Source organism: Sander lucioperca, chromosome 22, assembly GCF_008315115.2.
Source record: "Sander lucioperca isolate FBNREF2018 chromosome 22, SLUC_FBN_1.2, whole genome shotgun sequence".
Taxonomy (NCBI): domain Eukaryota; kingdom Metazoa; phylum Chordata; class Actinopteri; order Perciformes; family Percidae; genus Sander; species Sander lucioperca.
Genome location: NC_050194.1, coordinates 26,775,788 through 26,793,175, shown reverse-complemented (window position 1 = coordinate 26,793,175; position 17,388 = coordinate 26,775,788). Strand labels below are relative to the sequence as shown.

The 17,388-nt window shown below is 35.0% G+C and overlaps 1 protein-coding gene and 1 long non-coding RNA gene across 4 annotated transcripts in view; one reads left to right on the top strand and one right to left on the bottom strand.

Moving 5' to 3' along the window:
• grid1b (glutamate receptor, ionotropic, delta 1b) overlaps positions 1 to 17,388 on the bottom strand; it is a 669,588-nt gene that overhangs the window by 17,880 nt on the left and 634,320 nt on the right. For all 3 annotated transcript variants that reach the window (XM_031314943.2, XM_035997526.1, XM_035997527.1), the window contains exon 15: positions 16,395 to 16,561. In XM_031314943.2, coding sequence (XP_031170803.2) covers positions 16,395 to 16,561 — 167 coding nt within the window. The remainder of the gene's footprint in view (positions 1 to 16,394; positions 16,562 to 17,388) is intronic.
• On the top strand, positions 11,074 to 16,194 carry LOC116061065. The gene is made up of 3 exons (XR_004107640.2): positions 11,074 to 11,107; positions 16,033 to 16,038; positions 16,095 to 16,194. It is a non-coding gene; the product is annotated as an uncharacterized LOC116061065 (long non-coding RNA).

Here is a 17,388-nt window from a genome sequence, read left to right as displayed (position 1 = left end):
CGAAAATTAGGAATAAAAGTCATAGTATAGTATGTTGAAAAAAGTCACAAAAAAGTCATAGTATAGTATGTTGAAAATTAAGAAAAACAGTCATAGTATAGTATGTCGAAAATTAGGAATAAAAGTCATAGTATAGTATGTTGAAAAAAGTCACAAAAAAGTCATAGTATAGTATGTCAAAAATTAGGAAAAAAAGTCAAAGTATAGTATGTCGAATAAAAGCCATAGTATAGAATGTTGAAAATTAGGAAAAAAGTCATAGTATAGTATGTCAAAAATTAGGAATAAAAGTCATAGTATAGTATGTCGAAAAAGTCACAAAAAAAAGCCATAGTATAGGAAAGCAGCACGGTGGCCCAATGGTTAGCACTGTTGCCTCACAGCAAGAAGGTACAGGGATCGAATCCACGAAGTATGGTATGTAAAAAAAGGCACGTCGAAAAAGTCACCAAAAAGTCACAGTAGAGTATGTCGAAAAAAGTCACAGTATAGAATGTTGTAAAAAGTCATAGTATAGTATGTCCAAAAAAGCCATAGTGTTGAAAATTTTGAAAAAAAGTCATAGTATGTTGAAAATTAGGATAGTATAGTATGTCGAAAAACAGTCATGTAAAGTATGTCGAAAAAAAGTCCTAGTATAGTATGTCGAATAAAAGTCATAGTATAGTATGTCAAAAATTAGGAAAAAAAAGCCATAGTATAGTAAGTCGAAAAAGGTCACAAAAAAGTCATAGTATAGTATGTCAAAAAAAAGTCATAGTATAGTATGTTGAAAAAAGTCATAGTATATAGTATGTCGAAAATTAGGAATAAAAGTCATAGTATAGTATGTCGAAAAAAGTCACAAAAAAGTCATAGTATAGTATGTCAAAAATTAGGAAAAAAGTCATAGTATAGTATTTCAAAAATTAGGAATAAAAGTCATAGTATAGTATGTCAAAAAAAAGTCATAGTATAGTATGTTGAAAATTAGGAAAAACAGTCATAGTATAGTATGTAAAAAAAAAAGTCATAGTATAGTATGTCGAAAAAAAGTCATAGTATAGTATGTCAAAAATTAGGAAAAAAATTCATAGTATAGTATGCTAAAAATTAGGAATAAAAGTCATCGTATAGTATGTCAAAAAAGTCACAAAACAAGTCATAGTATAGGAAAGCAGCACGGTGGCCCAATGGTTAGCACTGTTGCCTCACAGCAAGAAGGTACAGAGTTCGAATCAACAAAGTATGGTATGGTTATACAAAGTCACAAAAAAGTCATAGTATAGTAAGTCGAAAAAAATAACAAAAAAAGTCATAGTATAGTAAGTCACAAAAAAGTCATAGTATAGTATGTCGAAAAAAGTCACAAAAAAGTCATAGTATAGTAAGTCATAGTGTAGTATGTCAAAAAAAGTCATAGTATAGTATGTCAAAAATTAGGAATAAAAGTCATCGTATAGTATGTTAAAAATTAGGAATAAAAGTCATAGTATAGTATGTCACAAAACAAGTCATAGTATAGGAAAGCAGCACGGTGGCCCAATGGTTAGCACTGTTGCCTCACAGCAAGAAGGTACATGGATCGAATCCACAAAGTATGGTATGTAAAAAAAGGCACGTCCAAAAAGTCAGTAGAGTATGTCGAAAAAAATCACAGTATAGAATGTTGTAAATAGTCATAGTATAGTATGTCCAAAAAAGCCATAGTGTTGAAAATTAGGATAAAAAGTCACAGTATAGTATGTCGAAAATTAGGAAAAAAAGTCATAGTATAGTATATCGAAAAAAGTCACAGTATAGTAGGTCGAAAAAAGTCATAGTATATGTCGAAATAAAGTTATAGTATTTCGAAATTTGGAAAAAAAAGTCATAGTATAGTAAGTAGAAAAAGTCACAAAAAAAGCCATAGTATAGTAAAGCAGCACGGTGGCCCAATGGTTAGCACTGTTGCCTCACAGCAAGATGGTACAGGGATCAAATCCACAAAGTATGGTATGTAAAAAAAAAAAAAAAGTATTTCAAATTTTGAAAAAAAAGCCATAGTATAGTATGTCGAAAAAGTCACAAAAAAGCCATAGTATACGTCGAAATGAAGTCATAGTATAGTATTTCAAATTTTGAAAAAAAAAGTCATAGTATAGTATGTCGAAAAAAAGTCATAGTATATAGTACATCGAAAATTCTGAAAAAAAATCATAGTATAGTATGTCGAAAAATTTGGAAAAACAGTCATAGTATAGTATATCGAAAATTCTGAAAAAAAATCATAGTATAGTATGTCGAAAAATTTGGAAAAACAGTCATAGTATAGTATATCGAAAAAAGTCACAGTATGACAAAAAAAGTCACAAAAAAGTCATAGTATAGTATGTCTAAAAAGTCACAAAAAAGTCATAGTATTTCGAAATTTGGAAAAAAAAGTCATAGTATAGTATGTCGAAAAAAAGTCATAGTATAGTACGTCGAAAATTCTGAAAAAAAATCATAGTTTAGTGTCAAAAAATTTGGAAAAACAGTCATAGTATAGTATATCGAAAAAACTCACAGTATAGTACGACGAAAAAAGTCATAGTATAGAATCTCAAAAAAAAGCCATAGTATAGTAAGTCGAAAAAAAGTCATATTATAGTATGTCGAAAAAGTCACAAAAAAAGTCATTATGTAGTGTTTAAAATTTTTGAAAAAAAAGTCAACAAGAAAGCCATAGTATAGTATGTTGACAAAGTCACCAAAAAGTCATAGTATAGTATGTCAAATAAAGTCATAGTATAGTATGTTGAAAAAAGTCATAGTATAGTATGTCAAAAATGTCATAGTATATGTCGAAATAAAGTCATAGTATTTCAAATTTTGAAAAAAAAAGTCATAGTATAGTATGTCGAAAAAAAGTCATAGTATAGTACGTCGAAAATTCTGAAAAAAAATCGTAGTATAGTATGTCGAAAAATTTGGAAAAACAGTCATAGTATAGTATATCGAAAAAACTCACAGTATAGTATGTCGAAAAAAGTCATAGTATAGTAAGTCGAAAAAAGTCACAAAAAAAGTCATAGTATAGTAAAGCAGCACGGTGGCCCAATGGTTAGCACTGTTGCCTCACAGCAAGATGGTACAGGGATCAAATCCACAAAGTATGGTATGTAAAAAAAAGTCACAAAAAAGTCATAGTATAGTATGTCGACTAAAAGCCATAGTATAGTATGTCTAAAAAGCCATAGTATATGTCGAAAAAAAGTCATAGTATAGTACGTCGAAAATTCTGAAAAAAAATCATAGTATAGTATGTCAAAAAATTTGGAAAAACAGTAATAGTATAGTATATCGAAAAAACTCACAGTATAGTACGACGAAAAAAGTCATAGTATAGTAAGTCGAAAAAAAGTCATATTATAGTATGTCGAAAAAGTCACAAAAAAAGTCATAGTATATGTTGAAAAAATTTCATTATGTAGTATTTCAAATTTTTGAAAAAAAAGTCAACAAGGAAGCCATAGTATAGTATGTTGACAAAGTCACCAAAAAGTCACAGTAGAGTATCTCGAAAAAAGTCACAGTATAGAATGTTGTAAAAAGTCATAGTATAGTATGTCGACAAACGTCATGGTATAATATGTCGAAAATTAGTATTTATGCTCTATTTTTTCAAGGGCATTAAGGCAGGTATGAGCACTATAATTTCCATTTTCATGGATGAAATAAACTTGACTTTGACTTTACTCGTGGATTTGATCCCTGTACCTTCTTGCTGTAAGGTAACAGTCCTAACCATTGGGCCACCGTGCTGCTTTACTATACTATGACTTTTTGTGACTGTTTCGACATACTATACTATGACTTTTTTTCAAAATTTTCAACATACTATACTATGACTTTTTTGTGACTTTTTTTGAGGTACTATACTATGACTTTCTTGTGACTTTTTTCGACATACTATACAATGACTTTTTTCAAAATTTTCAACATACTATACTATGACTTTTTTTTAAACATACGTTTTTTTCAAAATTTTCGACTTGCTTTACTATGACTTCTTTTCAAAATTAAAGTCAAATTATACTATGACTTTTTTGTTACTTTTTCCAACATACTATACTGTGACATTTTTCCGACATAGTATACTATGACTTTTTTTCAAAATTTTCGACAAACTATACTGTGACTTTTTTTTAAAATTTTCGACATACTATACTATGACTTTTTTTCAAAATATTCGACATATTATACCATGATTTTTTGTGACTTTTTTCGACATACTATATGATGAATTTTTTTCTAAATTTTCAAATTACTACATTATGACTTTTTTTTCAAAATTTTCAACATATGACTTTTTTCGACATACTATACGATGAATTTTTTTCAAAATTTTCAACATATGACTTTTTTTTAAACATACTATACTATGACTTTTTTTCGACTTTTTTGACATACTATACTATGACTTTTTTTCGACATAATATACTATGACTTTTTTTCAAAATCTTCGACATACTATACAATGATTTTTTGTGACTTTTTTCGACATACTATACTATGACTTGACGACCGTCTGGCAAAAATGACAGAAAGTAACGAGGGACCCGGGTCATCCTCTTCATGGTAACTTGACTGGTAGGGTTACGGAACGTAGTGGTAGGTTAAGGCCTCCCATGACACGAACTAAGCGGTATGCTCTCTCTTTTATACCTCAGACTATCAGACAACACAACAAGCACTTTAAACGTACATTTTTATAAATTCTGTACTGTATTTATGTATTGTATATAGGCTCTATTTTTTTATGGGCATTAAGGCAGGTATGAGCACTGTAATTTCCATTTATATGAATGAAATAAACTTGACTTTGACTTTACTTGTGGATTTGATCCCTGTACCTTCTTTCTGTGAGGCAACAGTGCTAACCATTGGGCCACCGTGCTGCTTTACTATACTATGACTTTTTGTGACTGTTTCGACATACTATACTATGACTTTTTTTTCAAAATTTTCAACATCCTATAATATGACTTTTTTTCAACATACTATACAATGACTTTTATTCAACATACTATACTATGACTTTTTTTTCATAATTTTCGACATACTATACTATGATTTCTTTTCAAAATTTAAGACATGTTATACTATGGCTTTTTTGTTACGTGTTCCAACATATGATACTATGACATTTTTCCGACATAGTATACAATGACTTTTTTTCAAAATGTTCGACAAACTATACTATAACTTTTTTTCAACATACTATACTATGACTTTTTTCCAACATACTATACTATGACTTTTTTTCGACATACTATACTATGATTTTTTTCCAACATACTATACTATGACTTTTTTTCGACATACTATACTATGACTGTTTTGTGACTTTTTTGACATACTATACTATGACTTTTTTTCGACATACTATACTATGACTTTTTTTCGACATACTATACTATGACTTTTTTGTGACTTTTTTGACATACTATACTATGACTTTTTTTCGACATAGTATACTGACTTTTTTTCGACATACTATACTATACTATACTATATGACTTTTTTGTGACTTTTTTGACATACTATACTATGACTTTTTTCCGACATACTATACTATGACTTTTTTCCGACATACTATACTATGACTTTTTTGTTACTTTTTCGACATACTATACTATGACGTTTTTGTGACTTTTTTGACATACTATACTATGACTTTTTTGTGACTTTTTTGACATACTATACTATGACTTTGTTTTGACTTTTTTGACATACTATACTATGACTTTTTTTCGACATACTATACTATGACTTTTTTCCAACATACTATACTATGACTACTTTGTGACTTTTTTGACATACTATACTATGACTTTTTTTCGACATACTATACTATGACTGTTTTGTGACTTTTTTGACATACTATACTATGACTTTTTTTCAACATACTATACTATGACTTTTTTCAACATACTATACTATGACTTTTTTCCGACATACTATACTGTGACTTTTTTGTGACTTTTTTGACATACTATACTATGACTTTTTTTCGACATACTATACTATGACTTTTTTCCAACATACTATACTATGACTACTTTGTGACTTTTTTGACATACTATACTATGACTTTTTTTCGACATACTATACTATGACTGTTTTGTGACTTTTTTGACATACTATACTATGACTTTTTTTCAACATACTATACTATGACTTTTTTCAACATACTATACTGTGACTTTTTTGTGACTTTTTTGACATACTATACTATGACTTTTTTCCGACATACTATACTATGACTTTTTTTCGACATAGTATACTATGACTTTTTTCCGACATACTATACTATGACTTTTTTCGACATACTATACTATGACTTTTTTGTGACTTTTTCGACATATTATACTATGACTTTTTTTGACATTCTATACTATGACTTTTTTTCGACATACTATACTATGACTTTTTTTCGACATACTATACTATGACTTTTTTTGTGACTTTTTTGACATACTATACTATGACTTTTTTTCGACTTTTTTGACACACTATACTATGACTTTTTTTCGACATACTATACTATGACTTTTTTGTGACTTTTTTGACATACTATACTATGACTTTTTTTCGACATAGTATACTGACTTTTTTTCGACATACTATACTATACTATACTATATGACTTTTTTGTGACTTTTTTGACATACTATACTATGACTTTTTTCCGACATACTATACTATGACTTTTTTCCGACATACTATACTATGACTTTTTTGTTACTTTTTCGACATACTATACTATGACGTTTTTGTGACTTTTTTGACATACTATACTATGACTTTTTTGTGACTTTTTTGACATACTATACTATGACTTTGTTTTGACTTTTTTGACATACTATACTATGACTTTTTTTCGACATACTATACTATGACTTTTTTCCAACATACTATACTATGACTACTTTGTGACTTTTTTGACATACTATACTATGACTTTTTTTCGACATACTATACTATGACTGTTTTGTGACTTTTTTGACATACTATACTATGACTTTTTTTCAACATACTATACTATGACTTTTTTCAACATACTATACTATGACTTTTTTCCGACATACTATACTGTGACTATTTTGTGACTTTTTTGACATACTATACTATGACTTTTTTCCGACATACTATACTATGACTTTTTTTCGACATAGTATACTATGACTTTTTTCCGACATACTATACTATGACTTTTTTCGACATACTATACTATGACTTTTTTGTGACTTTTTCGACATATTATACTATGACTTTTTTTGACATTCTATACTATGACTTTTTTTCGACATACTATACTATGACTTTTTTTCGACATACTATACTATGACTTTTTTTGTGACTTTTTTGACATACTATACTATGACTTTTTTTCGACTTTTTTGACACACTATACTATGACTTTTTTTCGACATACTATACTATGACTTTTTTGTGACTTTTTTGACATACTATACTATGACTTTTTTTCGACATAGTATACTGACTTTTTTTCGACATACTATACTATACTATACTATATGACTTTTTTGTGACTTTTTTGACATACTATACTATGACTTTTTTCCGACATACTATACTATGACTTTTTTGTTACTTTTTCGACATACTATACTATGACTTTTTTGTGACTTTTTTGACATACTATACTATGACTTTTTTGTGACTTTTTTGACATACTATACTATGACTTTGTTTTGACTTTTTTGACATACTATACTATGACTTTTTTTCGACATACTATACTATGACTTTTTTTCAAAATCTTCGACATACTCTACTATGACTTGACGACCGTCTGGCAAAAATGACAGAAAATAACGAGGGACCCGGGTCATCCTCTTCATGGTAATTTGACTGGTAGGGTTACGGAACGTAGTGGTAGGTTAAGGCCTCCCGTGACACGAACTAAGCGGTATGCTCTCTCTTTTATACCTCAGACTATCAGACAACACATCAAGCACTTTAAACGTACATTTTTATAAATTCTGTACTGTATTTATGTATTGTATATTGTATTTATGCTCTATTTTTTTATGGCCATTAAGGCAGGTATGAGCACTGTAATTTCCATTTATATGAATGAAATAAACTTGACTTTGACTTTACTTGTGGATTTGATCCCTGTACCTTCTTTCTGTGAGGTAACAGTCCTAACCATTGGGCCACCGTGCTGCTTTACTATACTATGACTTTTTGTGAATGTTTCGACATACTATACTATGACTTTTTTTTTTTAATTTTCGACATACTATACTATGACTTTTTTTTCAAAATTTTCAACATACTATAATATGACTTTTTTTCAACATACTATACTATGACTTTTTTTCGACATACTATACTATGACTTTTTTGTAACTTTTTTGACATACTATACTATGACTTTTTTTCGACATACTATACTATGACTTTTTTCAACATACTATACTATGACTTTTTTTCGACATACTATACTATGACTTTTTATCAACATACTATACTATGACTTTTTTGACATACTATACTGTGACTTTTTTGACATACTATACTATGACTTTTTTTCGACTTTTTTGACATACTATACTGTGACTTTTTTGACATACTATACTATGACTTTTTTTCAAAATCTTCGACATACTATACTATGATTTTTTGTGACTTTTTTCGACATACTCTACTATGACTTGACGACCGTCTGGCAAAAATGACAGAAAATAACGAGGGACCCGGGTCATCCTCTTCATGGTAATTTGACTGGTAGGGTTACGGAACGTAGTGGTAGGTTAAGGCCTCCCATGACACGAACTAAGCGGTATGCTCTCTCTTATATACCTCAGACTATCAGACAACACAACAAGCACTTTAAACGTACATTTTTATAAATTCTGTACTGTATTTATGTATTGTATATTGTATTTATGCTCTATTTTTTATGGCCATTAAGGCAGGTATGAGCACTGTAATTTCCATTTATATGAATGAAATAAACTTGAATTTGACTTTACTTGTGGATTTGATCCCTGTACCTTCTTTCTGTGAGGCAACAGTGCTAACCATTGGGCCACCGTGCTGCTTTCCTATACTATGACTTTTTGTGACTGTTTCGACATACTATACTATGACATTTTTTTTTTAAATTTTCGACATACTATAGTATGACTTTTTTTTTCAAAATTTTCAACATACTATAATATGACTTTTTTTCAACATACTATACTACGACTTTTTTTTCAAAATTTTCGACATACTATACTATGATTTCTTTTCAAAATTTAAGATATACTATGGCTTTTTTGTTACGTGTTCCAACATATTATACTATGACATTTTTCCAACATAGTATACAATGACTTTTTTTCAAAATTTTCAACATACTATATTATGACTTTTTTTGACATACTAAACTATGACTTTTTTTCAACATACTATAACATTTTTGTGACATACCATAGTTTGTGGATTCGATCCCTGTACCTTCTTGTTGTGAGGCAACAGTGCTAACCATTGGGCCACTGTGCTGCTCTCCTTGCCTTGCCTTTTTTTAAACATACTATACTATGACTTTTTTTCAAAATTTTCGACAAACTATACTATGACTTTTTTTTTCGACATTCTACTATGACTTTCTCAAAATACTTGTCTAAAAGCCTTCCCTGCTCCAGAACATTGATTAGTACCACTTACCGCATCACGTACTTGCCGACACACGTCATGTAATTGCCCGCTTTGACTTATTTATATTACGAAATTACAGCTCATAAGTAGAGGTATTGTGCCGGCCTTTTGTGGAAAGTTCAAGAATAATTAGAGTGAGACGTTGTGCACAGCCTACATTGAACAGTCTGTTCTTGTTCACAAGACGCCAATGTTACATTATTATTGTGGTAACACAAGTGCAGATTCATTTTAAAACTCTGTGCCTTCATACGGCTTTAAATCATGTTCTCTATTTTGAAAATACAAAGATTTAAACATGGCCAGATATTTGGATCTTGTGCTAAACTACATAACTGTGTTTGTCTATTTGTATTGTTTCTTCATTTAAATCTACTGGGTGTAGTGTTTTTAAAAGTATTAAAAGTTGCTGTCAATTTAGCAAAAATCAGGGACCAGAAATCCGACATGATATACTATGACTTTTTTCGACATACTGTAATATAACTTTTTTTGACATATTATATTTTTATACTTTTATTCATAGTGTACTATTTTGTCACACAGACTTTTAAAATGAATCTGCACTTGTGTAACCACACAATAATAATGTAACATTGGCGTCTTGTGAACAAGAACAGACTGTTCAATGTAGGCTGTGCACAAAGTCTCACTCTAATTATTCTTGAACTTTCCACAAAAGGCCGGCACAATACCTCTACTTATGAGCTGTAATTTCGTAATTCAAATTAGTCAAAGTGGGCAATTACATGATGTGTGTCGGCAAGTACGTGATGTGGTAAGTGGTGCTAATCAATGTTCTGGAGCAGGGAAGGCTTTTAGACAAGTATTTTGAGGGGAATATTCAATAAACTAACATGTCAGGGTATTAAATTAAACAGAAAATTTGCTGTCATTTAAAAAAAAACAATCATCCTGCATTTAGTGTAAACTTGCTTGTAAATGTGGAGTTTTTTTGTGATTGTTGTGGCAAAAATCCTTGATTATGCAGCACGTTTTCTTAAAAAATGTGATGGAATATGCGGAATATTTATGCAGTTTTATGCGATAAAATTGCAGGAACTTGCAAAAACTGCGGTTTCATCGTGGCTTCATCGCGGGGTTTACAGCTTTTCGATGATGTTCACGTCGCGTAATTATGTCACTTCATAACGTTCCCATGGCAACAGAGGAAAACGGCTGCTCTCGTGTGAAGTAAACGCAACATTTTTCAACTTTCTGCTAAGATATATGGGACTTTTTTGCAACGAAAATGCGGGGATTATGAAATCATGCAAGCCCTGCATATTTTGCACGGAAATCGGCAATTTATGCGGCGAAAGTGCAGTGTATTTGAAAAAATGCGGCCCCCGAAATAAATATGCAGACTTTGGCTGATTATGCATTGAATTATGAGATCGCATAATCACGTTTTTCTGGAGGGATTGTTTAAGTATTTTATTTTACCCAGGTTGAATGCAGGGGATACTTTGTGGCTTTATCTTATCAGAATGACAGCAGGATTGATTAGTTTTTGTTGTCTAGCGTACTCCTAGTACTGTGGAGGACAGTCATCTTAAAATAATGGCTGTTCCTTGCAAAATAACACATACACATAGTGATACACACACACACACACACAGACACACAGACACACACACACACACACACACAGAGCACTGACACTTGAGGGTGAGGGTGCAGTCAGACTGGTTTGAACCAGTTTGAATTCCTCTTAAAGTAACCTGACACCATCCGTGTAAACGAGTGAACAATACCCGGGGGAAGGGAGAGCAGGAAATCTCTTTTCAGGGTGTTGTCCTCTACCATTGGATGGATCGAGCAGCTTCTTCTACTCTAGTTGCAAGTCGCAATTAAAAAGAAATAGAAGAACTGCAATGTGTCGGTCGGTGACAGTCGGCTTTGCTAGTTAAAGGAACACGCCGACTTATTGGGACTTTGTCTTATTTCCCGTAACCCCCAGAGTTAGATAAGTCCAGACATACCCTTCTCATCTCCGTGCGTGTTGTAACTCTGTCTGACGCACCCACCGCTAGCCTAGCTTAGCACAGATCCTGGAGGTAACCGGCTCCAACTAGCCTAGCTTAGCACAGATCCTGGTGGTAACCGGCTCCATCTAGCCTAGCTTAGCACAGATCCTGGTGGTAACCGGCTCCAACTAGCCTAGCTTAGCACAGATCCTGGAGGTAACCGGCTCCAACTAGCCTAGCTTAGCACAGATCCTGGTGGTAACCGGCTCCATCTAGCCTAGCTTTGCACAGATCCTGGAGGTAACCGGCTCCATCCAGCCTAGCTTAGCACAGATCCTGGTGGTAACCGGCTCCATCTAGCCTAGCTTAGCACAGATCCTGGAGGTAACTGGCTCCATCTAGCCTAGCTTAGCACAGATCCTGGAGGTAACCTGCTCCATCTAGCCTAGCTTAGCACAGATCCTGGTGGTAACCGGCTCCATCTAGCCTAGCTTTGCACAGATCCTGGAGGTAACTGGCTCCATCTAGCCTAGCTTAGCACAGATCCTGGAGGTAACTGGCAACATTATAGGGTCTAACCATAGACTATATATCAATTAACTTACAGTCTATGGGTCTAACCCATTCATGGAGTCAAAACACATGATTTGGCCTTGATTTGCATTATATAACTGTTGTTAATGTTTGTGAAGAAAAGAAGGATGGCCTCAGAACTAACAATGTATGGTACATTCACTTTCAATTGATTGTTTGAAAACGTTTTATGGGATGGTCTGAACTAAAATTGTACATTATACCTTTCTAAGGGTCTTAAATGTCATGTGTGACATGTGTTATATTATTATTATTACATGTTTATACATTTGTATAGATTTTTCTTTAATTAAAAACGAAATAGTTTTGGATTCAAGACCCCTTGTACTATTTTCACTACATGGGAGAGATCCACCCGCCCCGTTTTACAGTATTTTTTAATATAACTAATTAACTTTTACTTAAAGTACATTTTAAATGAACACTTATTACTTGTACTTGAGTAATATTTCATCAAGTGAGCTGAGAGGTGGAAGCCTGCAGATCCTGCAGTGAAAACTCGCCCGGCAACAGCAGAAGAGATATTAAAATATATCCGTCACACTGTTTCCCTCCGTGACTTGTGATCTGAAACGTCTACATGCTTCACATACACGGCCGTATCAGTTAGTGACACACACGCTGAGCGCCGTGCAGCCAGCCCGCTGCTGTTCTCCGCGCGGCGTTGAGTGATGGAGTTAATTACGCAAACTCTGCCACGACCACTGAAGTAGCCTACAATCTGCTTTTAGCTGCAGTGAAATCAGAGCCCAATTTGCTGCATTTAATCTGCTCAACTCAGCGTGAACACGTTGAAGGTCAGTGCACGAAAACGCCTCGAGGACAAAATAGTTTTACAGCACAAATGAGCAGCAAAGTCTGCAAAGGTTATTAATGGCGGGATTATCAAAATGGAAAGCAAGGATAGAGGTAATACAGCAGTTATGGGACTAGGTATTAAAATGATGGTGGTTGGAAAATGTGGAGATAATGGCTTTCGCTCGGAAACAAAAGCACTGCCCTCAGTTTAACACTCATGCACATTATTCCTGGTTGTCCCTGAACGCTGCGATGCCTCGGGCCATTGGCCAGCGCAAAAAAAACTCCATTAATAACTTGCGGTTTTGTCTCCTTTCAGCGGCCACAAATTAATCCCTAAATAAACACAGAGCTGCTTAAGCGTGAGGTGCAGAGGGAGGGAAGGGAAAGGCGAGGCCGTGATTGAGAAACGGTCCCGCGGGCAGAACGATGAACCCGACCATCGCTGCAGAGAGGAAACGCCAGAGGACCTTCGTAAAGTGAGAAAAGTCAAAGAAGACTCATCGTACAAGTTTCTTTTGACACCAAACTCACTTCAGCGTTCTGTTTTTAAATCAGGACTAAAGTCACATTATTTTTTATTTATTTTTGGGCTTATCCGCCTTTATTTTGAAAGGACAGCTAGGTGAGAAAGGGGGAAGACATGCAGGAAGTTGTCACAGGTCAGATTCGAACAACGGACTTCTGTGTCGAGGCATAAACCTCTCAGTATAGGTGCGCCTGCTCTACCCACTGAGCCAACCCGGCCACACTCGAGTCACATTTTTACTCACCAAACTCACCCAGCTTTCTGTTTTTAAATCAGAGCTAAAGTCACATATTGTTTTGGGCTTTTTCCACCTTTATTTTGAAAGGACAGCTAGGTGAGAAAGGGGGAAGACATGCAGGAAGTTGTCACAGGTCGGATTCGAACCCCGGACCTCTGTGTCGAGGTATAAACCTCTCAGTATATGTGCGCCTGCTCTACCCACTGAGCCAACCCGGCCACGCTCAAGTCACATTTTTACTCACCAAACTCACCCAGCTTTCTGTTTTTAAATGTAGACTAAAGTCATATTTTATCGTAACAGTTCTTTTTCTATCGCAGCTACAGTCTTCCACAAAGCGTGAAACTCCAGTAATATCACAACAATCTTCTGACAGCAGCCACGTTCGCAAATCAGATCCCAGAGCTGCTCAAACTGCTTACCAACCTGTCTGACCCGCTAGAAATCCATCCCACCGTCCAGCAGATTCATGATCGTCCAGCTTCGATCGACCTTTCCGACAGATATTTCTAGTCGGGAGAGACCAATACACACTTGAAATCTAAAGTCCATTTGCAAAAACAGAAAAAAGCCATTCTTAAAGGCCCAGTGTGTAACGTGTTCATTACCAAAATCTGTATTGCCCTTCACAAACTTCTCCTTTTTCATGAATATTTACCACCACCATCAATTCCAAGTATTCCCATTGGCTTGAAATTTTACATTTGCGTTTGCATGAACTGGGGTAGACGCTCCATATTCATACGCCATCTAGAAATACGTTAGCCGGTAAGGGACATACAGGACATACTGCTCCACCTTTCACGTTTTCGCTGTCACATGATAAACTCACAGCTGCTGCTAATGCTGCTAACGGGTATCGTAGCTTCCCGGCCCTTTTTGAAGCGTGAAGGCTACCGTAGCTGTAATACGTACTTTGAACTGCGTGGTGCGAGGGAGTTGATTGTGATATATGATCTCAACGCTAGATGGGAGAAATTCCCACACATTGGACCTTTGTGAATGTGGATAAAGTAATTTCCTGTGACTCAACAGGACTCAGGGGACGTCATTTTCCAGAATATTGGAGTATTAAATTCCAACAGTTTGCGGTCATTTGGACTCCCCAACTTGTGAATTCTCCACGTGCAGCTTTAAAGGAATAGTTTGACATTTCAGCGAGAGAGAGCAAAGAAAAAAAAACATTATAACCATCTGAGTTTCCTGTGTGTAGCAGGTCACGTTTCCTTTCACACCAACTTCCTCTCTGCATTCAGGAAGCCGATCAATACGAGACGGATGAGAAAGTCTTGTGATTTTAGGAGAGCTTATGCGACTCCTCACACCACTTCCTCATGATGTAATAATGTGGAGATTTACTAAATGATCTACGCAATTTTTTAAAACTCGCACTGGGATCAATTTGGGTTTTGGGAAGAGAGCGGACACGAGGTTCCACTCACTGTTTCCACATCATTGAATTTCCTAAAAAACTTTCCAGCCTTTGCAGAATGATTTCAAACGAGTGCATAATTAGCACACGGGTGTCTGTTTACAAATCATCTGCAGCGCTGATTAACACAAGCTCGTTTCATGTGAGATTAATTGACTTGAGCGTGTGGCGCTGTTATTGATTTAACGCCTCGCAGGAGGTGCTTCTCCCCTCGCAGTCAACACCTCTCAAACACCTGCACGCCTCCGACAAAGCTGACACAAGTCAGCGTGACACGTGTATCCCTACGGCTAAAGTCTCCCTCGGACTGGAAGCCTCCTCACTCACATCCACAGGATTTACAGGCTGATAATGAAGACGTAATGCCAACAAAGATGATCTAACTTCCCAACAAAAAGCCGCCATCATTAACTTTGCGTCAGGCTTGAGGCCCGTTTAATCCTGGCTGCGTGGCGTGAGCGTGACGTTTTTGTTGCGTGTCAGTTGCGTGGCATTTTCTATGTCTTTGCAATCCAGAAACGTGTCTGACGTGGCACTGCTGGACATGGACATGAACACCTGTGTCCTGGGTGACAGTCTTGTGTTTTCTCCTTAACTTCTTCAGGACATGAACACCTGTTTCCTGGTGAAAGTCTTGTGTTTTCTCCTTAACTTCTCCAGGACATGAACACCTGTTTCCTGGTGAAAGTCTTGTGTTTTCTCCTTAACTCCAGTTTCACGGAATCGCAAAATATTCCGTGATGGGCCCACGGAAGAATTCCGTGAAATAAACACGGCCCCTTAAGTTCAGGAAAAGGTCGTGGGTGGGCTTACGGTTCCGTGACACGCGGGAAGAACGAGACGGAAAAGCAGAAAGCAACTTTAGGAAACCTGACATGCGGCACACGATCCCCGGTCTCCTGGGTGAAGGTCCTGTATTTGACCCATCCACCCCCCCAACCAACCTCCCTACACGGCCTTACATACTACTCGCTACCGTAGTCGCTCTTAATCCTACGTCATCTTGTCAATGACTTTACATTGGCATTGTTTTCCGTGGTGGCCACACACGGTCACACATTCCGTGCCACCACCACGTAGTGCGCTGTTAACAATTCGTGATCATTTCACGGATTTCTGCACCTACCGCACCTTGAACGACGGGTGACTTACTTCTGGGAGAAGAGGTCTCTGTAGGGGCTGCCGTGCTGCATGGCGATGCCGTAGCCTTTGCTGCTCATGCTGCTGCCCGACACGGTGATGGTGCAGTCGTCGTCCGTCAGCGCGGCGTACTCCAGCACCGCCATGTCCCACAGGAAGGCGTAGGGACTCTTCTTCGCCTGCACACACACAGGAACATATGACGACATCATTCACAGTTTGTCTCTCAGTTTTCACGCCGTGTAAAATCACCTCTCCGTTAAATAATAAAAAACAACAGCTGGTTGTTCAGTGATGAAGCTTATTTAAAACACAGTAAAAAAAGCACACAAACCATGGTATAAAAACACGTTAAAACACGGTATGAAAACATGTATAAAAACGTATAAAACACGTTAAAACACGGTATAAAAACATGTAGAAAACACCTTATAAAACACGTTAAAACACGGTATAAAACACGGTACAAAACACGGTACAAAACACGGTATAAAACATGTATAAAACACGGTATAAAACACGGTACAAAACACGGTACAAAACACGGTATAGAAACATGTATAAAAACGTATAAAACACGGTATAAAACATGGTATAAAAACATGGTATAAAAACGTATAAAACACGGTATAAAACATGTATATAACACGTATAAAAACATGTATAAAACACGTTAAAACACGGTATAAAACACGGTATAAAACACGGTATAAAAACATGTATAAGAACGTATAAAACACAGTACAAAACACGGTACAAAACACATTAAAACACGGTATAAAACATGTATAAAACACGTTAAAACACGGTATAAAACACGGTATAAAACACGGTATAAAAACATGTATATAACACGTATAAAAACATGTATAAAACACGTTAAAACACGGTATAAAACACGGTATAAAACACGGTATAAAACACGGTATAAAAACATGTATAAAAACGTATAAAACACGGTATAAAACATGTATATAACACGTATAAAAACATGTACAAAACACGG